This window comes from Triticum urartu, chromosome 1A (genome assembly GCF_056163025.1).
Source record: "Triticum urartu cultivar PI428250 chromosome 1A, HENAU_Tu73, whole genome shotgun sequence".
NCBI lineage: Eukaryota > Viridiplantae > Streptophyta > Magnoliopsida > Poales > Poaceae > Triticum > Triticum urartu.
This window is the reverse complement of record NC_141873.1, coordinates 17,907,290-17,933,130: the sequence shown is the minus strand read 5'-3', so window position 1 is coordinate 17,933,130 and position 25,841 is coordinate 17,907,290. Positions and strand designations below refer to the sequence as shown.

Sequence of the window (25,841 nt, the reverse complement as noted above, 5' to 3'; positions counted from 1 at the left end):
GATTGACATCCACCAAGAGGCTCTTCATCTGACGTTTCAGCCAGTCGTGATGCCTATCTTGCTTTTGGTGAAGGGCCACAAGAAGCTCTCGGTCAGTGAGGACACGAGCACGCTTCTTGGGTCTTGGAGCGTTTGTGCTATCTGTGGCTTCAGTTGATGCTGGTGCACGTGTAGTGCCAGCCATCGGATAGACCCTGGACATGGCTTCAACGCCTTCAACATTCTGCGTGAAGCTCTGGTGTTCGGCATTCTGAAGACTTATTGGTTGCTTGGCAGGCTCAGGGTATATTGCTTCAGCAGAGATATCCACATCTGGCAGGAAGATGCGATGGTTTCGGGTTGAGGGCTGATACGAAATTGTAGAGTGCAGTTTGATCAGCCTCATCACCCAAGGGGCATAGATTTTTAGACCAAATAAGTCCGAGCCTGATGCAACAAGTTGTCGTATGAAAAGATCCTGTGCATTGAAGCATTTGCCATGCATGATATAGAATATGAGAGTCTTCATTGCACCCTCAATCTTGGCATGTGGAGAGTGTCCCTTAATGGGCCAGAGAGTCCGCCGGATAATATGATATATGGTCCTGGGCAGGTACTCTAGGTCTTCAACGAAGAACTCAGTTGGATAGGGTGCATCTTGAGGCAATGGCTTCATCATTGAGAGCATCTGACTCATATTGGGTTCAGGTCTCTGAAATATGCTCTCAATAGCTTCAGAATGAAGTTGACACCCTTCCTCGAAGAATTCGCCTGGAGTGGGCAGGCCAGTGAGCTCAATGATATTGAATGCATTGGCTTCATGATGGACATTTCCGGTCATCCACTCCAGGATCCAAGTCTTAGGATCTCTGTTGTAGCCTTTGATGTGGAGAGTGGCATAAAACTGAAGCAGAAGCTCTTCGTTCCAGTGCTCTTCATCAGTCACGAACGGCAGCAGACCCACTTGCCTGAAGCAGTCCAAAGCTTCCTCAAGACATGGCAGACCAGCAATAGCTTCAACCTCAAGGCGCTTGTGTGGGAAGATGCGACCTTGGTTGTATAAGATGCAAGAATAATAGCTGCGCTGTGAATAGCTCCAGAACCTGTCTGATTCAATCCTTTCCCTTGAATAGGGGTTCTTGGAGCTATCGAAAAATGTGTTGTCTGCCTTGAAGCTGTTTACATCAAAGGAGCCAGGTGCTGATGCAGGACCTGGGAACCTTGGAAGCCTTGGGACTGGCTTCTGGACATGAGGCCTGTGCTCTATGTGATAGTCAAATTGTGGACCTGCAGCAGACTCAGGAACTGAAGTGTCTGGCTCAGTGGATTCGCTGTCCACTGAAGCATTTGGTGGGGCGGGCTCCACATTGGCTTCAGTGTTAGTAGTTTGAGGGACATCTTCAGGCACGTTCTCTTGGGGAACTGCATCTTGATGGAGCGAGGGAGTGAGTTCTGGAGGTGCTTCTTCATTGTCTTCGGCTGATGCAGCCAAAATTTCTGCAGACTGGACTTGAGGCCGTGGACCTTTGCGAAGCCTACAGAACGCAGACGACGCTTGTAGTGTCGGAGTGAGCTGGGCCTGAATGTCTTCTTCCTCCTGAGGGCGGTCCGCCCATGACTCATCTTGTGCCATTGGCGTCAGAGGACGACCAATGCTGATGGGTTCGCTTGTTTCAAGCTGAGGAAGGGCTGCATCACCTTGCACATTGTCCTGATGACCAATGTCTTCAGCAGCTAGTGGGTCGGCTGCTGGAATATCTTCAGCGTCAGGTGCCTCTGTGGGAGCAGGCTCATGAACTGTTAGTCTTCTTTCTGCATTGGGGTGAATGACAGAAAGGGGTTCAACCATCAAGGGCTCTGTGGGAGCAGCCCTAGATTTCTTAGTCTTGCACTTCTTTTTACTGGGGGCAGAAGGAGAGGCTTCAGAGCTCTTCCTTTTTCTGGCTTCAGCTTCTGCAGCTCTTGTCTTCTTTAGCTCTGAAGCTGTTGACCGGCTCTTTGGCTTCGAGCCAGTCGTGGCGGTTGGGAAGACAATGGAGGTGGCTGCTTGTCTTGATGCCTCTGGTTCACTCACAGCAGGCTGCTTCTTCTTCTTTGCGGCCATCTTGGGGTCGATGCCTGGACGCCCAAGTGCCTTGCGCTTTTCAGCCTCGTTGTAGGCTTGAACACATTTGTCAGCCAATGACTTCATCCTTTCACGCGAGCCTTGAGCTTCAGCATGCTTCTTCAGAAAGTTTTCTTTGAGATCATGCAGCATGATTTTGAAGCTTCTCACTTCCTGCACGCTGAGACTGGCCATGTGCTTCTTGAATTGAGCTTTTTCATGATCAATTTTCTGCTTCAGCTCAACAATGCGCTGAGCAATGGCCAGTTCTGAAGCAATTGCGCCTTGGAAGGCGACGCTGAGTCCAACAGGCAGCTGCAGATCATTGAAGCTTATATCTGGTGTGTCAAACCATTCATCGATGAAGCTGTGGATGATGGCGACATCAAATAGAGGCAGATTGTTGAAGATTTCCGCTTCCTCCTTGCTTTTGATGAGCTGTTCTAGTGCGTCATCGCCCAGATCTTCATCGCTTGATAGATCAATGGCTTCACTGCGCAGAATGGCAGCAGCAGTGAGCTCTTTGCCTGTGTGTTGCTGGGGCTCCTTATCCTTCAGGGGCTTGGAGATGCGAGATACATCTTCAGACTGCACACTGACTTCAGGAGGTGCAGTTTTTAATGGCTTCGCCCTTGAGATTTTTGAGGCAGGAGCCGGCTTCGAAGCTTTTGGTTTCTTTGTCTGCTTTGGCTTCGGCACAGCAGGAGCTTCATCAGACTCAGAATCAGCTGGAGGGTCATTCACAGCAGTCCCTTGGACTAAGATGTGGGTGATCAGGCCCTGAAGATTGGCAAACGGACCGATGATATTGGGTTCCGCGTCGCGTGTGCCGTCTGCCCTTGGTGAGGAGGGACCAGGATTGAAGTCAAGCCCAAATTTCTTCTTGTTTAGCTTCGCAGACTGTTGAGAAAACTGAAAGTTGCGTTTGAAGAGATTGTCGTCACGACACCAGAGAAGTGACGACGGATGTGCATCATCAGGCTGTGGTCCTCGGACCATGCATGGGTAGAAGCCTTGAGCAATGGCTTCATCTCTGGTTCTGGGTACAAGGTTCTTGTATAAGATATCCCCCCATGGACTCTTGATTGCATTCTTTTCAGCATACTCCTGGGTGACGAAGCGGTATTTGAACCACTGTTCTGCCCAATAGCGTCGAATCCATTGGATTCGGGTTTTGCGCTACCCATAGCTCTCTTCTGGATCTGTTTTGTACATTTCTGCCAAGTCTTCAGGCAGATCCTTGGAAGTTCCCTCACGTCTCTGTCTGCCCCCCTTTCTTGCTGCTGCAACTGAAGCCATAAACTTTAACTTGAAAGGCTTTAAAACTTTCAAAGGCTTCAAAGTCTTTCTTTTTCTGGACAAACAGGAACTGACTTCAGGAGAGTTTATGTGATGCTGTAGGAATTCTGCAAATGAATGCAGACTATGAGAACCGAAGGATTCTCCCACGGACATGTACCTGTGACAGCATTAAGGTGCGAGGGAAGGGGAAGAGGTCATATGCATTCTCAGAAGGTTTTGAAGATTAATCAGTTTAGAAGATATTGACCTCATTGTGCGAAGACATTCACTTATAGATAAGAAGTTGGTTCCAGATTTGTACGAACCCATAGATCAGTACAAGTGAGGAATCTAACTACTTTATGAAGCACAAGTGAATATACTAGGCATGTTATGAGATGCAGCGAGAGATCTAACTGGTGTGAAGAGAAACTTCTTATGGTTGAAAGTGATAGAACCAAGAGATCAAAAGAGGCTGTAAAAAGAAGTTTTATTTACCACACTGGAACTGCTAGACGGAAGGAAGTTGATGCCGAGCAGTTCAGTCCTCCGTGCCCTAACTTGGCGACGGAAAACACCTACGGCGATGGCGGAGAGGACGATGTCCGCGGTCGGCGTGAGGACGGCGTTGGAGAGGTTGCGGCAGCGAAGCGCTTCGTCTCCGGCGTCGTCGAGTGCTAGCGGTGGCGCTAGGGTTCGTGCGAGGATGGAAGAAGGAGATAATGACTGCGGTAAGTGTGAATTTATAGACTCAGAGGCGGCACTGTGCTATTACGCAGGTGCCCCTGGCGGTTCGCATTTGAGTCACGCGTGGCCAGTTAGCGGAAGTTTGGGGTTTGTTCCACGTCCCATGCACGCCTAAATTGTCGGGCGGTCGTTCCTACTTCTCCGGATCTTATGTGGAGGAATGAGCATTAAAAACGGACTTTTATGGTTGTCTCTATGTCTTCAGCTGACAAGGACACAGTGAAGACATTCGACAGTTTCAACAGAATGCATATGACTTGGAGAGATAGAGTTTGAGATAGAAAGCATAGAGAGGTTAGGGTCCGATCACATTCACTTAGTTCAAAAGATTCAACCAAGAAGACATAGCTATAAGTGAATGCTGTAGAGGACAGAACACTTAGAGCATATATATATATAATCATCGTAGTGAAGATAATCATGAAGACATGTTAAGTTCGAAGCCAAACCAATGTGAAGATATTGCAAGGTAACGCCATGAGTTAAACACTTCAAAATGGAACGTTTGGTGGTGGCATTACCCACCGTATAGGAAGTATTAGACCCAGACACGGCGCACAATTATTGTGGCGCTCCGAAGTCAAATTCCACATTAATGTATTCACACTTAGAATGTATGTCTTCATTGATTGAAGATATACTTTACTTTGTGCGTTGTACATCTAAGTCATCAATATGCATAAGTGTTAGGATGTGTGCCTGATCACAGGACATTTGAGGATTCCAAGATATTTAGCTCACACCGTAACTTGCAAAACCTCTTCTCATCCAAGGGCTTGGTGAAGATATCTGCCAATTGCTCTTCAGTGTTGACGTGTATGATATCAATGTCTTCCTTCACAACATGATCTCTGAGAAAGTGATGGCGAATTTCAATGTGCTTTGTCTTCGAGTGCTGAACTGGGTTGTTGGCAATCTTGATGGCGCTTTCGTTGTCGCAGTAAAGTGGCACTTGCTTCAGATGAATGCCATAATCCTTGAGTGTTTGCTTCATCCATAGAATCTGAGCGCAGCAAGATCCAGCAGCAATGTATTCAGATTCAGCAGTGGAGAGAGATACACAGTTCTGCTTCTTTGAAGACCAACATACAAGTGATCGTCCCAGAAAGTGACATGTGCCTGATGTAGACTTGCGATCAACTTTGTCACCAGCATAATCAGCATCTGAAAATCCAACCAAATCAAACTCTGAGCCCTTTGGATACCATAATCCTAGAGTTGGGGTGTGAGCCAAATATCGAGCAATTCGCTTCACAGCTAAGTGATGCGACTCCTTTGGTGCCGCTTGAAATCGAGCACACATGCAAACACTAAGCATGATATCTAGCCTAGATGCACATAAATAAAGCAAAGACCCAATCATGGAGCGGTATACCTTTTGATCGAACTCTTTACCATTGTCGTCAGGACCTAGATGATGTTTGGCCGGCATTGGTGTTGTGAAGCCTTTCCAGTCTTGCATACCGAACTTCTTCAGGCAATCTTTGAGATGCTTCTCTTGAGATATGAAGATGCCATTGCGCTGTTGTCGGATTTGAAGACCAAGAAAGAACTTCAGCTCCCCCATCATGGACATCTGATATTGCTCTTGCATCATATATCCAAACTCTTCACTGTACTTCCGATTGGTGCAGCCGAAGATAATGTCATCCACATATATTTGGCACACAAACAGTTCACCATCGTATGTCTTCGTGAAAAGAGTGGGATCCAGGGAACCAGGTATGAAGCCTTTGCTCTTCAGAAAGTACTTGAGTGTATCATACCAGGCCCTAGGGGCTTGTTTGAGGCCATACAGTGCCTTGTTGAGCTTGTATACCATATCAGGATGTTTTGGATTTTCAAAACCTGGTGGTTGTGCAACATACACTTCTTCTTCAATCTTGCCATTGAGAAAGGCACTTTTCACATCCATTTGATATAGAAGTATGTTATGATGATTTGCATAGGCCAGCAGTATGCGTATGGCTTCAAGCCTAGCCACAGGAGCAAAAGTTTCATCGAAGTCAATGCCCTCTACTTGAGTATATCCTTGAGCAACGAGACGAGCTTTGTTTCTGACAACTTGACCATGCTCATCTTGCTTGTTGCGATATATCCATTTGGTGCCTATTATGTTGTGCTTCCGTGGATCGGGACGCTTAACCAGTTCCCATACATTATTCAGCTCAAACTGTTGAAGCTCTTCTTGCATAGCTTGAATCCATTCAGGTTCCATGAAGGCTTCTTCAACTTTCTTGGGTTCAGATATTGAGACGAATGCGAAATGCCCACAGAAGTTTGCTAGCTGAGTTGCCCTTGAACGAGTGAGTGGACCAGGTGCATTGATGCTGTCAAGTATTCTGTCAATCTGCACTTCATTTGCAACACGAGGATGTATAGGGCGAAGACTTTGCTCTTGCTGATCTGCGTTGTTGTTTGGAGGAATGTCTTCATGCTGAGCATTGTCTTCATGTTGATCAGGTGCTGAGATGATGAGTTCTTCTTCAGGATGAGCTTCAGAAGGCATAATCTCTCCAGTTCCCATAAGCTTGATTGATTCACTAGCTGGGACTTCATCTAGCACATTTGGCAGTTGCTCTCTTTGTGAACCATTTGTTTCATCAAACCGCACATCCACTGTTTCGACCACTTTGTAATGGAAGAGATTGAAGACTCTGTAGGAGTGTGAATCCTTTCCATATCCAAGCATAAAGCCCTCATGTGCTTTTGGTGCAAACTTTGAGGTGTGATGTGGGTCCTTGATCCAGCACTTTGCGCCAAATACTCTGAAGTAACTGACATTTGGCTTCTTGCCAGTTAGGAGTTCATAAGATGTCTTGTTCAAAAGCTTGTGAAGATAAACACGATTGATTGTATGGCATGCAGTATCAATGGCTTCAGTCCAGAATTTTCTTGGAATCTTGTATTCATCTAGCATTGTTCTGGCCATTTCAATGAGTGTTCTGTTCTTGCATTCGACAACGCCATTCTGCTGTGGCGTGTACGGAGCTGAGAATTCATGTGTGATGCCCAAGGTATCAAGATATGTATCAAGGCCAGTGTTCTTGAATTCAGTGCCATTGTCACTTCTAATGTGCTTTATCTTGGCGCCAAAATTGTTCATAGCTCGATTGGCGAAGCATCTGAAGACATCCTGCACTTCAGTCTTGTAAAGGATTATGTGTACCCAAGTATATCTAGAGTAATCATCAACAATGACGAAGCCATAGAGGCAAGAAGTAGTAGTAAAAGTTGAGTAGTGAGTGGGACCGAAAAGATCCATGTGGAGCAGTTCGAAGGGTTGTGTAGTAGTCATGATTGTCTTCGAAGGATGTTTTTCCCTTGTCATCTTCCCTGCTTCACAGGCACCGCATAAATGATCTTTCTTGAACTTGACGCCCTCGATGCCTATGACATGCTTCTTCTTCGCAAGGGTGTGGAGGTTCCTCATGCTAGCATGCCCAAGCCTCCGATGCCAAAGCCATCATTCTGAAGCTTTTGCAAGAAGGCATACCGCAAGTTGTGGTCCTGCTGAGAAATCTACCACGTACAAATCACCTTTCCGATACCCTTCAAACACTAGAGATTTGTCAGATTCCATTAGCACCAGGCAGCGATATTTTCCAAACATTACAATCATATTCAGATCGCAAAGCATTTAGACAGACATTAAGTTGAAGCCAAGGGATTCAACAAGCATGACTTTATCCATGTGTTGATCCTTTGAGATTGCAACTCTACCTAGACCCAATACCTTACTTTTACCAGTGTCAGCAAATGTGATGTGGCTCTTGTCGGATGGACGTAATGTTGAGTCCATAAGAAGGCTTCTTCTGCCAGTCATGTGATTTGTACACCCACTGTCAATAATCCATTCTGAAGATTTTGAAGTCGCTGGTGTCGTACCCTACAGTACAGTTAGGGGGATAGGCTTCACGAAGAGAATTGTGAAGCATAAACATTTGACGAACCAGTGGGTTATGAAGACTTAAATCTAGATTAGGACTAATAGGGAGAGTAGCATGCGATTCAGGAACGAAGTACATATTGATCCCATTCGGGCATTTTATCTTGCGCCCTACAAGATTTTTAAGGTCCCCAGCAATAGCATTAGAAGATTTTGTTTTTCTGCTGGAGACCTTTCCCTGCAAAAGAGAGTTAAGCTTTCTTAACCACCCACATCTTCAAGGGTGGCTTAGAAGCAATAAGTCTAAGTGCAGCATCTGAGAATTTTGGCTTTGAAGCCTTAGCAAACAGTCTAGCAGGTGGACAATAATACTTATAGGAATAAGCAGAATAATTTTTGGTCACATGAACACGGTTCGATGAACCGCTCTCATACTCATGTGCCTGAGAATGGTTTCCCTGCAAAACATTTGTGTTAGTGTGACTCAGGTGAGTCCTCTGTTTGTATGAAGCCATTGGACCGTATGAAGCCTTTGGTCTGAGATTTGTCTTCTTCAAGTGAGGTGTCATGAAGACATTCACAGGAAGATTTTCCAGACACTTTTTGGAAACCCAGATCTTCTTCATAGGCGGTCCATTCCTGCAGTTAGTACCAATGTACCTGGCAAACACTTCACCATTCTAATTCTTAAACAGTTTATAGTTTGCATCAAAGGATTCATCAATGATAATGGGGTTAGCACAAGTGAAGCTAGATAAGTTGGATGGATCTGCTGAAAGTTCCTTTGCAGCAACCCATGTGGTTTTGGGGTACTGCTCAGGTTTCCAGTAAGAGCCATCTGCATTGATTTTCCTCACAAATCCAACACCCTCTTTCCTAGGGTTTCGATTCAGGATCTGCTTCTTGAGGACATCACATAGTGTCTGATGTCCTTTAAGACTTTTGTACATCCCTGTTTCAAGCAATGTCTTCAACATAGCATTCTCATCAGCAATAGCAGTGGTATCCTCAGCAGAGGGGTTAGTTACCACGTCAACAGTTGAAGATATTGCAACAGCAGTAGAAGTGGAACATTCAGCAACAGAATTAGCATTATCACGCTCAATGCATTTAAGACATGGTGGTTCAAATCCTTCCTGAGCGGGACTGATCTGTTCGGAGCGAAGTGACTCGTTTTCCTTTTGAAGATCTTCATGAGCCACCCTCAATTTCTCAAGTTCTTGCTTCCTTTGAAGATAATCATAGGAAAGCTTTTCATGAGTTGTTGAGAGAGTATCATGACGATCTTCAAGTTCCTGATACTTAACGTGAAGGTTTTTTATGTCTTCAATTAAGGATTCAGATCGAGTTATTTCAGCACCCAACAGATCATCGCTTCTGTCTAACAATTTTTGAATATGTTCCATAGCTTTCTGTTGTTCAGTTGCAATTTTAGCAAGTGTTTTGTAGCTAGGTTTTGAATCACATTCAGAGTCATCGTCACTAGATGTTTCATAGCGAGCAGTGCGTGTGTTTACCTTGGCACCGCGTGCCATGAAGCAGTAGGTAGGAGTGGAGTCGTTCTTGTCATTTGCGTTGGTGTCGGTGATGCAGTCATTATCTTCAGTGTTGAAGATGGATTTGGCGACGTATGCTGTAGCCAGACTCGCAATGCCAGAATCAGACTCCTCCTCAGACTCCACCTCTGCCTCCTCAGATGCGGACTCCTCCTCTGAATCCATCTCCTTTCCAACAAACGCACGTGCCTTGCCAGATGAGCTCTTCTTGTGTGATGAAGACTTTGATGAAGACTTGGAAGAAGACTTTGAGTATTTCTTCTTCTTCTTGTCGTCACAATCATATTCCTTGCTCTTCTTCTTCCTTCTGTTCTCATTGTCCCACTGTGGACACTCAGAGATGAAGTGTCCAGTTTTCTTGCACTTGTGACATGTTTTCTTCTTGTAGTCATGAGCAGAAGCTTCATCATTCCTTGAGCTTGATCGTGAAGATTTTCTGAAGCCTTTCTTCTTGGTGAATTTTTGGAACTTCTTCACTAGCATTGCAAGTTCTCTTCCAATGTCTTCAGGATCATCAGAACTGCAGTCAGATTCTTCTTCAGATGAGGAGACATCTTTTGCCTTCAAGGCGCGAGTTCGCCCATAGTTTGGACCGTAGATATCTCTTTTCTCAGAAAGCTGAAACTCGTGTGTGTTGAGCCTCTCAAGTATGTCAGACGGATCGAGTGTCTTGAAATCAGGATGTTCTTGAATCATCAGGGCCAGGATGTCAAACGAACTATCAAGTGATCTCAGCAGCGTTTTGACGATTTCATGTTTGGTGATTTCAGTGGCGCCGAGGGCTTGAAGCTCATTTGTGATGTCAGTGAGTCTATCAAATGTGTGCTGGACATTCTCATTGTCATTTCGCTTGAAGCGGTTGAAAAGATTGCGAAGGACACTGATTCGTTGATCTCTCTGGGTTGAGATGCCTTCATTGACCTTGGAGAGCCAGTCCCAGACCAGTTTGGATGTCTTCAAGGCACTCACACGGCCATACTGTCCTTTGGTTAGATGACCACAGATGATGTTCTTGGCAGTAGAGTCCAGTTGAACGAATTTCTTGACATCAGCAGCAGTGACACCTTCTCCAGCCTTGGGAACGCCGTTCTCGACGACATACCATAGGTCGACGTCAATGGCTTCAAGATGCATGCGCATCTTATTCTTCTAGTAGGGATATTCAGTTCCATCGAAGACGGGGCACGCAGCGGAGACTTTGATTATCCCTGCAGTCGACATAGCTAAAACTCCCGGTGGTTAAACCGAATCACACAGAACAAGAGAGCACCTTGCTCTAATACCAATTGAAAGTGCGTTATATCGACTAGAGGGGGGGTGAATAGGCAATTTTTATGTAAGTCTTCAAAACTTGGGAGTTATGAAGACAAACAGTGAAGATTATGCCTATTACTATGCAGCGGAAGTTAGATTACACTAGGCCAGCCATGGTCATGTATTCAATAGAGTGAAAGCATAGTGACAAACAGCTTCAGTGTAATAAGGATCAAGTAGGAAGAAGTTATGAAGCCAAACAGATTATGCATTCACGTTGTGAAGACAAATGATAAAGCAAGCACGCAATGACTTCACAATGAGTAACAGCAAGAGAAGGAAGTGAAGATGAAACCAGTGACTCGTTGAAGACAATGATATGTTGGACCAGTTCCAGTTGCTGTGACAACTGTACGTCTGGTTGGAGCGGCTAGGTATTTAAACCTTAGGACACACAGTCCCGGACACCCAGTCCTGAACACACAGTTCAGGACACCAAGTCCTCACCGTAATCTCCTTGAGCTAAGGTCACTTAGTCCTCGCCCAATCGCTCTGGTAAGTCTTCAAGGTAGACTCCCAAACCTTCACAGACTTCGTTCACTGGCAATCCACAATGTCTCTTGGATGCTTTGAACGCGACGCCTAACCGTCTGGAGGATTCACAGTCCTCAAGTGTAATAAGTCTTCAGATCACACAGACAAGAAGACTTAAGTGATGCCCAATTTACTCTGGCTCTGGGTGGTTAGGGCTTTTCTCCTCACTAGGAATTTTCTCTCAAAGGCTTCGAGGTGGGTTGCTCTCAAACGACAAAAGCCGTGCACTGAAATCTGAGCAGCCAACTGTTTATGGTTGTGGGGGTGGGCTATTTATAGCCACTTGGCAACCCGACCTGATTTGTCCGAAATGACCCTGGGTCACTAAGGAACTGACACGTGTCTCAACGGTCAGATTTCGAACTCTCATGGCAACTTTACTTGGGCTACAAGCAAAGCTGACTTGTCCGGCTCTGGACAAGATTTGCTCTCATTGTCTTCACTCGAAGACATAGGTTTTTGATTTAGGCATCACTTAAGTCATTCTGACTTGTTCTCCTGGACCCCACTTAATAGTACGGTGGTTCCTATGACTCAACAAAAATAAAAAGAACTACGAAAGATCTAAGTCTTCGAGTTCCATAGGCTTCATAACATGTCTTCTGTTGTCATAGTCTTCAATGTGAATATCTTCATATACCACCTTTGACTTCAATGTCTTCATTCATTTTTAGGGGTCATCTCTGGTAGTAAACCAAATCTATGAGGGACTTCTACCTATGTTTTCCTGCAATTCTCACAAACACATTAGTCCCTCAACTAGGTTTGTCGTCAATACTCCAAAACCAACTAGGGGTGGCACTAGATGCACTTACAGAACCAAGCACATCAAGAGACGCTTCAATTCCATCCGGGATCTAGTCCAGGTGGGAGACATAGAGATTTGCAAGATACATACGGATCTGAATGTAGCAGACCCGTTGACTAAGCCTCTTCCACGAGCAAAACATGATCAACACCAAGGCTCCATGGGTGTTCGAATCATTACTGTGTATTCTAGATTATTGACTCTAGTGCAAGTGGGAGACTGAAGGAAATATGCCCTAGAGGCAATAATAAAGTTATTATTTATTTCCTTATATATCATGATAAAAGTTTATTATTCATGCTAGAATTGTATTAACCAGAAACATAATACATGTGTGAATACATAGACAAACAGAGTGTCACTAGTATGCCTCTACTAGACTAGCTTGTTATTCAAAGATGGTTATGTTTCCTAACCATGGACAAAGAGTTGTCATTTGATTAACAGGATCACATCATTAGATGAATGATCTGATTGACATGACCCATTCCATTAGCTTAGCACCCGATCGTTTAGTATGTTGCTATTGCTTTCTTCATAACTTATACATGTTCCTATGACTATGAGATTATGCAACTCCCGTTTGCCGGAGGAACACTTTGTGTGCTACCAAACGTCACAACGTAACTGGGTGATTATAAAGGAGCTCTACATGTGTCTCCAAAGGTACATGTTGGGTTGACGTATTTCGAGATTAGGATTTGTCACTCCGATTGTCGGAGAGGTATCTCTGGGCCCTCTCGGTAATGCACATCACTTAAGCCTTGCAAGCATTGCAACTAATGAGTTAGTTGCGGGATGATGTATTACAGAACGAGTAAAGAGACTTGCCGGTAACAAGATTGAACTAGGTATGGGATACCGACGATCGAATCTCGGGCAAGTAACATACCAATGACAAAGGGAACAACGTATGTTGTTATGCGGTCTGACCGATAAAAGATCTTCGTAGAATATGTAGGAGCCAATATGAGCATTCAGGTTCCGCTATTGGTTATTGACTGGAGACGTGTCTCGGTCATGTCTACATTGTTCTCGAACCCGTAGGGTCCGCACGCTTAAGGTTACGATGACATTTATATTATGAGTTTATCCATTTTGATGTACCGAAGGTTGTTCGGAGTCCTGGATGTGATCACGGACATGACGAGGAGTCTCGAAATGGTCGAGACATAAAGATTGATATATTGGAAGCCTATGTTTGGATATCGGAACTGTTCCGGGTGAAATCGGGATTTTACCGGAACCCCCCGGGAGGTATATGGGCCTTAGTGGGCCTTAGTGGAAGAGAGGAGAGGTGGCCAGAGATGGGCCGCACGCCCCTACCCCCCTTGGTCCGAATTGGACAAGGAGAGGGGGCCGGCCCCCCTTCCTCCTCTCTCTCCTCTTTCCCCCCCTCCACGAATCCTATTCCAACTAGGAAAGGGGGGGGGAGTCCTACTCCCAGAGGGAGTAGGACTCCTCCTGACGCGCCTCTCCTGGCCGGCCGGCCCCCCGTCCCTTGAACCTTTATATACGGAGGTAGGGGCAACCTCTAGACACACAAGTTGATCCACGTGATCATATTCTTAGCCGTGTGCAGTGCCCCCTTCCACCATAGTCCTCGATAATATTGTAGCGGTGCTTAGGCGAAGCCCTGCGACGGTAGTACATCAAGATCGTCACCACGCCATCGTGCTGACAGAACTCTTCCCCGACACTTTGCTGGATCGGAGTCCGGGGATTGTCATCGAGCTGAACGTGTGCTAGAACTCGGAGGTGCCGTAGTTTCGGTGCTTGATCGGTCGGGCCGTGGAGACGTACGACTACATCAACCAAACGCTTCCGTTGTCGATCTACAAGGGTACGTAGATCATACTCTCCCCTCTCGTTGCTATGCATCACCATGATCTTGCATGTGCGTAGGAATTTTTTTGAAATTACTACGAAACCCAACAGGAGTTGTCCAACAGTGATCCCGATCGATTCAGCCTGCGCAATATGCTCCTCGGTTATTACCACATCGCCCAGCCCGGGAACGTTAACGGTTTGCCCACAATAATATTGGGCGCGCCTACTCTCATGTGTTGTTGGCACAACAAGCGAGGGGATTGATTGCCGCCTGTTCTCCCAGCTGGGGAACGATTTTACCGCAATTTTTGCCAGCTGATTTGCTCGAGCTCGAGCTCGCCTCTTTCTGTATACGTGCTCGATTTAACTTCCTGAGGTGGCGCTCATAGTCCGTGTCAACAGGCTTGGGAGCTGGTGGTCTAGCCATACGAATGAAGTGGTCAATCTTTTCCACATGCACTTTCTCCCTTGGCGGCGGTGGCGGTTTCGGTGCAAAATGGGCTTCCACCTCGGCCTTCGATATGGCTACGTTTTCCTCCTCGGACTTGTCGTAAGGCCTCTACGGAAGAGGCGCGAGGTTTGGACCATATTGAAATCGCTTGCCTCCGCCTGTACCTGCAGTACTACCTCGACTTGTACCGCTACGCACCATAGCTGAGGCGGCTCTCTTCCGTGATTGCTGAGGCGGCGAAGACAGCTGACGTGGCTGAGTTGGAGGAGGAGGAGTGGCCTGAAGCTGTGCCGGACTTGGAGGGGGAGTGGCCTGAAGCTGTGCCGAACTTGGAGGAGGAGTGGCCTGACGCTTTGCCGGACTTGGAGGAGGAGTGGCCTGAAGCTGTGCTGGACTTGGAGGAGGAGTGGCTTGACGCGTTGGTGGACTTGGAGGAGCGGGAGTCAACTTTTTGTTCGGGCCTCGTTTCGTCCTATTGCCTGAAGATTTGCTCGATCCGGATGGCTGAAAGAAGAAAGATCGATTCGTTAATATATCTTCAAGTCATTTAAAACATGTGATGATCACCAGATGCCTGCTTATATAAATATATATACCTCGCCGGTCTTTGTTGTTTCAAGATGAACATTTTCTTCGTCATGTTCATAGTTCACGACTTCATCAATTCGGTCGTCGCGACCGAATATCATATCACCCTCCCGGTGTTGTTTAGATATTCGGAGCCGTCATAATCTTCTTCATTCTGATCATCATCTGGCCCGCGAAGATTGCGTATGATATTGAACAGGGCCTCTTCTCCCTCTCTGCCGGTATTGTCCGCCATAGGTTTTGTCTAACTAATCCAAAAGAAATTGATATTGAACAGGGCCTCTTCTCCCTCTCTGCCGGTATTGTCCGCCATAGGTTTTGTCTAACTAATCCAAAAGAAATATATTCAAATTACAATGCATGGATGCAATCAATTAATAAGGAAAAACTGAATCAATCATATACATAATAAGCATCATCGAATATAATCTCGAATACGTCGTCTCGAATAATAGATATAATCTCGAATACATCGTCTCGAATAATAGATATAATCTCGAATACATCGTCTCGAATAATAGATATAATCTCGAATACATCGTCTCGAATAATATATAATCTCGAATACATCGTCTCGAATATTATATATCGAGTACATCACTGGCTAGGTAGCTAATAAAGATCGAATACTACAGAAGAATATAGGACACTCGCGATTCCTGTGGCGCAGGCGGTGGACACCCAAAAAGAAGGAACCCTCACATGATCATAGCTGAAGTGAGATCCCTGAAGAAACTGCCAGGTATTGGAGAACCTGCCGCCCTCTAACGCAACCATGTAGCGATGGACGTGCTCGTCCTCCTCCCTGACACGGCGACGTACCACCTCCGGCGGGGCCGGCTCCCTCCGCACCGAAACTGGCCCACGCGAACGCCACCAAACGAGATCAGGGTCGACGACGGGACCCGGGGCCGGGTTCCTTATCAAGCGGCGCGCCCCTCCAGGCAGCACCTCCCAGTGCCAGCCCGGCGGAGCCCAGTCCCGGACATGGGTCAGCCGGACGTCGTCGCGGACGGGTCGACGGCGAGGATGCGGGCCGGGCATCATCGAGAACAAATACTAGCTATATGCCCGCAAAAGTAACATTTTTTTAATGATTGGATTTTGATAACTAAAATTTCTAACATTTCTATATAACTAATATTCCTATAACATTTCTAACAATGCTATATAACTAAAATTTCTATAACATTTATAATATTTCTATAACTAAAAAACAGAAAAAAGATTATAACATTTATATATATATAACTAACATTTGTATAACATTTCTAATATTTCTATAACTAAAAAAAAGAAAAATTTCTAACTTCTTTATAACTATTTCTATAACTAAAAAATAGAAAATTTCTAACTATTCTAACTATTTTATAACTATTTCTATAACTAAAAAACAGAAAAATTTCTAACAACTCTAACATTTCTATAACATTTCTAACAATGCTATATAACTAACTATTTCTATAACTAAAAAAAGAAAAATTTCTAACAATGCTATGTGTGTGTGTGTGTGCTCACCGGCGAGGCGAGAGGCGACGGGGGGCGGCGATGGGGACGGCGACGGGCGCAGCGACGACGAGGATGGCGACGACGGGGACAGGGACGGGGCGGCGACGACGGGGACGGGCCGGGGCGCGCGGCGACAACGGGGACGGGGCGGCGATGACGGGGATGGGGACGACGCGGGAAGGGTCGGGACGGCGCGGCGGTGATGACGGGGACGATGGGGACGGGGACGATGGGGCGGCGACGACGGGGAGGGGGGCGGCGACGAGGGTTATGGAGACGGGGCGGCGGGCGACGGGGCAGAGGAGAAGAACTAGAGGAGAAACTGAAATTTTTGAAATGTTTAATTATATAGGATGGACCTTTAGTACCGGTTGGAGCCACCAACCGGTACTAAAGGCCTGTTTTGGCCAGGCCAACCGGCGGGAACCGCACCCCTTTAGTGCCGGGTGGTGGCTCCAACCGGTACTAAAGGCCCCCCCCCCCTTTAGTACCGGTTGGTGCTACCACTCGGCACTAAAGGGGGTGCGCTAGCGCAGGCGCGGTACGAAATGTTTAGTCCCACCTCGCTAGTCGAGGGGCGTCCGCACTGGTTTATAGGCCCCAGTGCGGTAGCTCCCTCGAGCTCCTCTCCAAAGCAGGCCTACTGGGCCTAAATGTTCTGTGCTGCCCTGTGGGCCTACTGGGCCTTTGCGGGCCTGCATCCTGGCCCAACAACAGGTTGGGTTTCTAGTCGTATGCAGGCCGCTGTGGCACAGTAGGTGGGCTTTTTTTTTCTTTATTTATTTTTGTTTGAGTTGTTTTTTTGCTGTATTTAGAGTTTTTTTGTGAATATTTTTGCTTTAGGTACAAAAAATTACAAACTTTATGTTAGTACCAGTAGTTTACAAATTTGAATAGTTTAAATTTTGATTTATTTGAAATTTGTGTGAATCACTAGTTTGTGAATAACTTAACTTTGTGAATAGATTTTTCAGTGATTCTTTTTCCTTATGTTTAATATTACTGTGTTTTATCATTATATTCAATTTGGTAATGCTTAGGTTATTTAAAAAAATGAAATGCCTTTTGTAACTGATGAGTTTTCGTCCAAAACCCTGATATTTCGAAAGAGATTGTCCATTTAGTACACGAAGTGCATCCAGTTTTTGCGGTAACCCTCTCTACTTTTTTGCACATGCTATGTGGGTGAAATTATGATACCATACCAACTTTCAACCTTTTCTGAGTTCATTTGAAATGCTTTTCAATTTCAGGGTCATTTAGCTTTAAAAAATCAGTAAAGGCATGAAAGAATTTGTTTGCACATAAAATTTCTTCGCGTTTCAAATGCCAAAACACATAACTACCCTAACTATTACAGAGATTCCCTCCTGGGTGTGAAACACAGAAAAAAGTGATGATAGTGAAGGCGATCACATCCCAGATCTTTGGGTGTGAAACTTTTTCTTCGCGTGTGTCCCTTTGCGCCATAACCATGGAAAATCTTCATCATTTAACGGGATGCTCGGATCAATATTCACTGTGAATGGAGCAATTTCATCAAACTTTTCATAATCTTCTGACATGTCTGTCTTGTCATCCACTCCCACGATGTTTCTCTTCCCAGAAAGAACTATGTGCCGCTTTGGCTCATCGTATGATGCATTCGCTTCCTTATCTTTTCTTTTTCTTGGCTTGGTAGACATGTCCTTCACATAGAAAACCTGTGCCACATCATTGGCTAGGACGAATGGTTTGTCTGCATATGCAAGATTGTTGAGATCCACTGTTGTCATTCCGTACTGCGGGTCTTCCGTTACTCCGTCTCGTGTCATATTGACCCATTTGCACCGAAACAAAGGGACCTTCAAACCACGTCGATAGTCAAGTTCCCATATGTCCTGTATATAACCATAATATGTTTCCTTTCCTGTCTTGGTTTCTGCATCAAAGCGGACACCACTGTTTTGGTTGGTGCTCTTCTTATCTTGGGCGATCATGTAAAATGTATTACAATTTATCTCGTACCCTTTGAAAGTCATTATATTCGAAGATGGTAACCGGGACAGCAAGTACAAGTCATCTTCAATAGAGGTGTCATGCATGGTACGTGTCTGCAACCAGCTTCTTCCCGCATTACCGGCTCAGCTTCTTCCCTCATTCCTATATCACTGTATTCAGGGAACCCATGGCCAGGATAGCTGTCGTCGTCCTCTTCTTCTTTATTTTCTTCCATCACAACCCCTCTTTCTCCATGCTTGGTCCAAACATTATAGTGGGGCATGAAACCAGACTCAAACAGGTGGACGTGAATGGTTCTTGACGTAGAGTAATTGCAACCATTCTTACAGCCAGCACATGGACAATGCATAAAACCATCCGCTCGCTTGTTTGCCTCAGCCGCAAGAAGAAAAGTACGCACGCCATTAATGAACTCGGGAGAGCATCGGTCATCGTACATCCATTGCCGGCTCATCTTCAATAACAGCACCGAAAACATCAAATTAATACAATACATAAAGTTCATACATAAAGAGCATACAACACTTCAATGCAACAAACAAATAACTCTCTAGCTAAAGAATTTAAATGCAACAACAAATGCGATCAAGATCGCAACTAAGGTAACAATTGATCCAACAACATAATGATACCAAGCCTCACTATGAATGGCATATTTTCTAATCTTTCTAATCTTCAAGCGCATTTTCTCCATCTTAATCTTGTGATCATCGACGACATCGGCAACATGCAACTCCAATTCCATCTTCTCCCCCTCAATTCTTTTCAATTTTTTCTTCAAATCCTCGTTTTCTCTTTCAACTAAATTTAACCTCTCGACAATAAGGTTGGTTGGAATTTCCGGTTCAACTACCTCCTACATACAAATATCTATGTCAACTTGATGGGCATAATTTGTCATAAACACGAAATGCAATGAATAGTTTTAAAAGAGAATATACCACATCTGAATCATAACCCGGACGAGGGCCGACGGGGACGGATATCAAAACCATGGCACTATGCATAACGAACAACGTATGGGTAAGATAATTATACGAGTAACTATATATCCAAATCACACAAACATCAATTTTTTATATAAAACTTCATGAACAAGAGGCTCACCACAAGGTGGTGCCGGCGACGGGACGTTGCGAGCGATCGACGGTGGTTACGACGGAGATTTAGAAGGTACTAAGTAAACCACACCTACATATGCAAAACTAAGTGTTATTTTTGACCTCAAATTGCATATAAATCAAATACTAGCATATATATATATATATATATATATATATATATATATATATATATATAATTCCTCCCAAATTACTAAACTCAAAAATCAATCACTATATAAAGCATTGCACGAGCTAATCTAGCAATGAGAGATGAAAGGAAAGAGTTGCTAACCTTTGTGATCATTTGAATGGATGGGGGCCTTCAAATCTTGGGCAAAATGTGTGATGAGCTTGAGAGAAAGAGGGGAAAGAACAGAGAGGAGAGGGGAAAGGGGAAGAACAGAGCGAGCTCGGGTGGACGAAGGGTCTATGTAGGATGATCTTTAGTACCGGTTCGTGATACGACCCGGTACTAAAGGTGCTGGAGGGGCTCCGGACTGACAACATCCTGCCACCACTCAGTTTAGTACCGGTTCGTGGCACGAACCGGTGCTAAAGGTTCGCCACGAACCGGTACTAATGAGAGCGGCCCGGCTAGCCGTTGGAACCGGCACTAATGTGTACATTAGTGCCGGCTCAAATTCAAACCGGCACTAATGTGCTTCACGTTTGACCCTTTTTCTACTAGTGAACCTCCCAGCAGGCCAATCATCATCGTCACGTCGGTCCTCCAACTCATCCTCCTCCTTTTTGCCATCCTCGCCTCTCGGCCGCATCGGTGTGGATCGGATCCAGGATCAGATACGCCATGACCGGAGGTAAGCGCGGGCGGCGATGTGTAGAGCACTAGCGTGCTTGTTCTTATTTCTCAAGCAAGCTTTTGATGAAGATGGACAGGGCATCGTCTATCTTTGTTGATCTGCGCATCGGAGGCTTTCAACTCGCATCCATGGCTTCTCTTGTACCTACAGCTCGGTCATGTGCTTCGGCTGCAATTTATATTTTGGCGACAAACAGGGGAAGATATTATCAAAGGGAAAGGAAAGACGAGGTAAATCGCTTGCTCTATGTATCTCGTTGTGCACCCATGGATTATCCCAACTTTAGTTGTGTTGGTATACGCGCTAGATTTGATGTTTTGGGCTAATGCTTTCAGCCAAGGAGAGATCAGGAATCGAAGCCACATGTTTGGTCAACAAACTGGAAGGTGCAAATTAAACTCTTTTACACCCAAATCACATGATATTTGCTTCTGTTTTTTCACGAATTACTGTGCCATGCATACTTTAGATCAGCATACTTATTATTTCCTCCGCAGCCTTGTCCGGTTCAGTTTTAAGCTTTTACCCAATCAAGAATTCAAGATATACCCTTCTCAGTTCTGGGTGACAAGATGGTCGTAGCCAGAGGCATAATGGTAGTCACGGATGTTGATAAGCATGACATTGCGTTATAAATGGTCAAGGCACAACATACTACTGATCTCACGAGGGACTAGCCATAACCTCATTCCTTGTTGTTGACTTTCTGCAGGTTTGGCTTAGAATTTTCGTTTCAACATTTAGTGATATTTTGTTTGTTCTACTGCTTGACCATTTTGTATTTTTTTTCCTTCAGATACCAGTCTTATTTCATGTTGTTTGAGGTACATAGTATGCCTTTTTACTGAAATTTTCATATAACATACCCTTTTCCTTTTCCAATTATGCCAGAAATGTTGTCAATATCCTTAATCCAAGTCATATCTGTTGTTTGTGTGGTTGACATAAAAATTGCTTGCGTCATATATATGACTCCAATTCACTGTGAAGTTGGAGGTCGCGTGCATTTTCTATACGGTTGAGGAGGTTCAACCCCCTTTCTAATTCACCTTAACTCTATCAGTTGTCTGGTTTTTCGTTTCTACTTATTCCTTGTTTGCATTGATCGGATGCCTATGTCGAAGAACAACCCCCCCTTTCTTGAACTCACACCTGCATATCGTTTTGCATTAGAACAACCCACCAAGATGTCTTTGATGTATGTTTTTCTCAGGTCAATTTTGAGACTTCTGTGCGCCTAGGTTTGATGTTTGGTGATGGGAAGAGGGGGAGCAAATTACAGGTGCATATTATTTAGTATGATTCCTTTCTCTAAAGTTAGGTGCATTCGACACTCAATGGTTTAAGGTTAGGTACCATCAGTTGGCTTCTTATTGCATTCAATTTTTTAAAGCTTTATTGGATTCTGTATCGTGAACATATTGGTGACATTTCTTTGGTGTTTTTTGCTTCTGGCCTTATCTCCAAAAAAAATTTCCACTGTTACTCATAAATTCAGGTGTATGCGTCTCGTTTACAATGGGTATATTGATTGTGAACCACACGGATAGTTTTAGCCCGGTTTTGCAGTAATTAATCATGCAATTTCCTACTTCTTAATTAGTGGATTAAGCCCATGGGGCTCCGATTTCGAAACACGAGAAGCCCCTTGATGGAGTGCTTGCCACTGTGCGACTATGCGTGCGGCCAGGCTGTTGAGATGGAGTGGCCGCCGTGTCGTGCTTTCCCTGCCGGAGTAGTCGGGAGCTGGACAGGGTTGGGGTTGACTTTGACGCCACCGAACTCCGGCTTCCAGCGCACCTGTTCGGCGTGTAGGATGGACATGGAGTCTCGGAGGTGGGGTTACCTTCTCTTGGAACTTTTGACTTCTTGCGTGATTCCGCACTGGTCAAGCCCTTACAGTAGGCTCCATGGTGATGCGAAAGCAACACATTCACAGGGAGATGAGATGACGGAATGTGGCCCAGTCATTCTACATGTTGTTCATGTGCTAGCTTTGTTGTGTGGGTAAGAGAGAGATCATTGGTTGATTGGGAATGGTTCTGTTGTTGCTAGAAATGAGAGAGGAGGAGGAGATGGCGGGTGCTACTAGCCCACTACTATTGGTGAGAGAAAAATGTTGAGATTGGGATTAGGGGATGGTTTTTCTGTTGCTAGAGAAGTGCTGATTTTGCCGCTTGCTTCCTGCTTATGGCACTCCTGATTGTCAGAGATTGAGGGAAAGAGCAGAGACAGCAGAGAGAATTGTGTCACAAAGACTATTAACTCGTTCTCCAGATGAGCTTAATACAACTAAAAAATTACCTAGCTGTATCAACGAGGTCATCCATGTTCAGATTTTGTGCACGTCTTAAATGATTTTTTAACGTTAAAGGTGATCGCGGCCTTCTTTTAAATGTTTTATCTAGATAAAGCAAAAATGAGTGTGTCTAGATTAGTGATATTTTCTTACGGGCACCTGCAAGATTTACATGAAAATGTTTTCCTATGGCCGCTCAATTCTTTTGATTGATGTCGTAATTGAGGCGTCTATCACCATGAACTGTCCTATGTTCTTTAATGGTATTAAGCTATGAGCTACCCTATATTTCAAAGAGTTCATGAGTTGCGTATGACCATGAGACTCAAATTACATGATGCATGATATTCCACAATTTATATTTTGTCCATGCTGTATGTCCATGGAAATGTTTTATACATTAGTATCTAACATAATTACATAAATGGCTATAGACGGGGAGGGAGGGAGACGAGATGGGGGCGTTGGCGGCGAGAGAGGGGCTGCGGGCGAGTGCGTCCACCGGCGAGGGAGGGGCGACTTTTATAGCGGCTGGGGTGGCAAACATGTCTAGGGTTTTGGCGGGAGGGGGGCGCGTCGCCGTACTGCGCCGCCCATGAAAAATCAATGGCAGGCCAACCGGCGGCAGCCTTGGCATTGATCCCCCGCGGAAAAACGAGGCGATGAGGAAGACGAGACGAGGCTGGTCGATGACTCAGCGGCCCCACTAGGCTTTCGCGCCAAAAACGCTTCCACCGGCGCCCCCCAGCGCCAAATTTGGGTCTAACTGGCGAAAATTGGGCTTCTTGAGGCGCGACTGGGCCGTTTTTTTAGCGTCGGCGATAAAAAAGGGCCTTGGGGGGGGGGGATGTTGGGGGCGCGAGTGAAGATGCTCTAAGATAGGAAGGTAGTTATGGCCCTTGTCCCTTGATGCAATCATTGGCTAACTTAGAACACGAGTTGGTGGATTTGTGATAGGAGTGAGGGTTGAGAGTGAGCGGGATGGGGGTTCGGAATTGGCCCATTCAGTTATGGCGGTCTGAGCGGAATAATTTTCCTACTTTGAAGATGTAGAAAATTACATTTCATTAGAGATGGCTTTGGCTCGAGCGACAAATGTCTCGCTACAAATCGTGTGTTGGAAATAGCATGACGGATATTCGAACAACTATATTTCTCTCCCACATATGTGCTGGATTTGGGGGAGCCCGGACCATCTAGATGATTGGATTTGAGGAGCCTGCTAGGCACCCGTTTGATGTCCGAACATGCACGAACGTACGAGGGAGAAATGAACTTCAACCTTGGAGGCGATCTTAATTATTTGTTTAATTCATTTATATACGCATTGTGTAGCCTGTAGCAACGCACGGGCATTCTACTAGTATTGAAGTTGATGCTCAGTTTAAATGTAATATTTGTCGTTTCTTTTGTTGTTGGGTCCATGCAGTTATCTCGACACTCTTGTGAACCCAACAAGTTTGACGATATTGCCAAGAAGACCAACTTCTTTTTGAATTTTAAGGGGGGGGGGGGGGGGTAGAACTCCCCCGCCTGAATCACTTTTTATTAACCAGGGGACCGAACAGCTTCATACCACAGGATCATTACAAAGGAAAGAGAGAGAGAGAGAGAGAGAGAGAGAGAGAGAGGTGGGGTGTGGGGGGGGGGCTATATCACAAGTTTCCCAAGCCACACATCAACATGCTGGTCATCATCAGCACAGAATCTCCCTCGCTAGAGCACGGCATCGTCCCGGCATCGCTTCATAGTGACCGCCAGAGAGGGGGAGTCTTCACGGAAGACCAACTTGGTGTGGAAAACACCCAGTTTCAAGCATTTGAACTTGAAGCTGCTGTTCATGAAAGGGTTTTCGGAGGATGAAAAGGTGATGAACTATATAAGGCTTGTCATGAAAAGATATGTGGGCTTGAAGAGAATCGAACTGCATGATAAAGATCCATGTGAGGAGTGCAAAGCCATAGCCCCCGAGTGTTTAAGGTTTCCTGTGGATGAATCTAGCAAGCGTCGGATTAAGGAGAAACTCACATCTGGGTTCTCCGCAGATGGGGAGATAATAATGGGATGATGCATACAATCAAGCAGTGCGCAGAACCAAGTCAGTTGCTTAGAAGGCCCATTAGCAATGGATATATATATATATATATATATATATATATATATATATATATATATATATATATATATATAGGACGGCAGTTTGGGACACCTAGGTGCCCAGGCTCCTTGCCCTTCCACCGTTCAATTGCTTTTAGATGTGTGCTATTGCAACGGGTATGTGTATTAATACATTAATCGCTAATTGGATACCCTAAATAAGGCTCATGCACACCATGCATTGGAACAATTCTGTAGTGGAAAAAAGGAAAGAGAATAACATGCATGGCGATGTTGCATATTTGGAGTCATTAATAGAAATAGGAGAGAGAAATCAGAAATAAATGCCTCATGATTTGTATACATTCATGTTCTCAGGTATATGGAGATATTTTTTCGTGCTTGTATTAATAGGAGGGATAAGGTATTGTTGTGTCGGACGTATTTTTTCAATATTATCTAATTTAAACAAATGGTAGTAATGTGTTCAAGGAGAATAATTCATAGTTCACATATTAAACAAAATATCTCATGCATATCCATAAATTTCACATACCCACAGTTGTCTCATGGCAGAAACATTTTCCGCTTTTAGTATTAGATACCTATTAGAAAACTACCGAACAAAAATGCAATGCGTTCTTTGTCACGTTAGAAAAGCATTCCACGGAATCGAATACCCACAAATATTTTGAAATATTGTGGGTATGTCATATCCAATGCATTTTACATTATAAAAGTAAATAAGTGTGACATACCAATAAACCATATTCCAAAAGAATATACCAATGATATGTGACATAGCTAGCAATAATATACCACAAAAAAATAAATAGTTGCCATATTTAAAATATATGACAAGAAAACTAGCAAAACTAGCAAAACTATCGACATGTCTAGAAATTATTAAACAACACAATAAATAAATAA

At 44.8% G+C, this 25,841-nt stretch overlaps 1 protein-coding gene across 1 annotated transcript in view; it reads left to right on the top strand.

The window, feature by feature from the left end:
• LOC147988481 (uncharacterized) overlaps positions 1 to 24,882 on the top strand; it is a 68,765-nt gene extending 43,883 nt beyond the window's left edge. Inside the window, exons 2-3 of the mRNA XM_087541546.1 lie at positions 24,244 to 24,290; positions 24,594 to 24,882. Coding sequence (XP_087397672.1) covers positions 24,244 to 24,290; positions 24,594 to 24,882 — 336 coding nt within the window. The remainder of the gene's footprint in view (positions 1 to 24,243; positions 24,291 to 24,593) is intronic.
• The last annotated feature ends 959 nt before the right edge of the window (positions 24,883 to 25,841 follow it).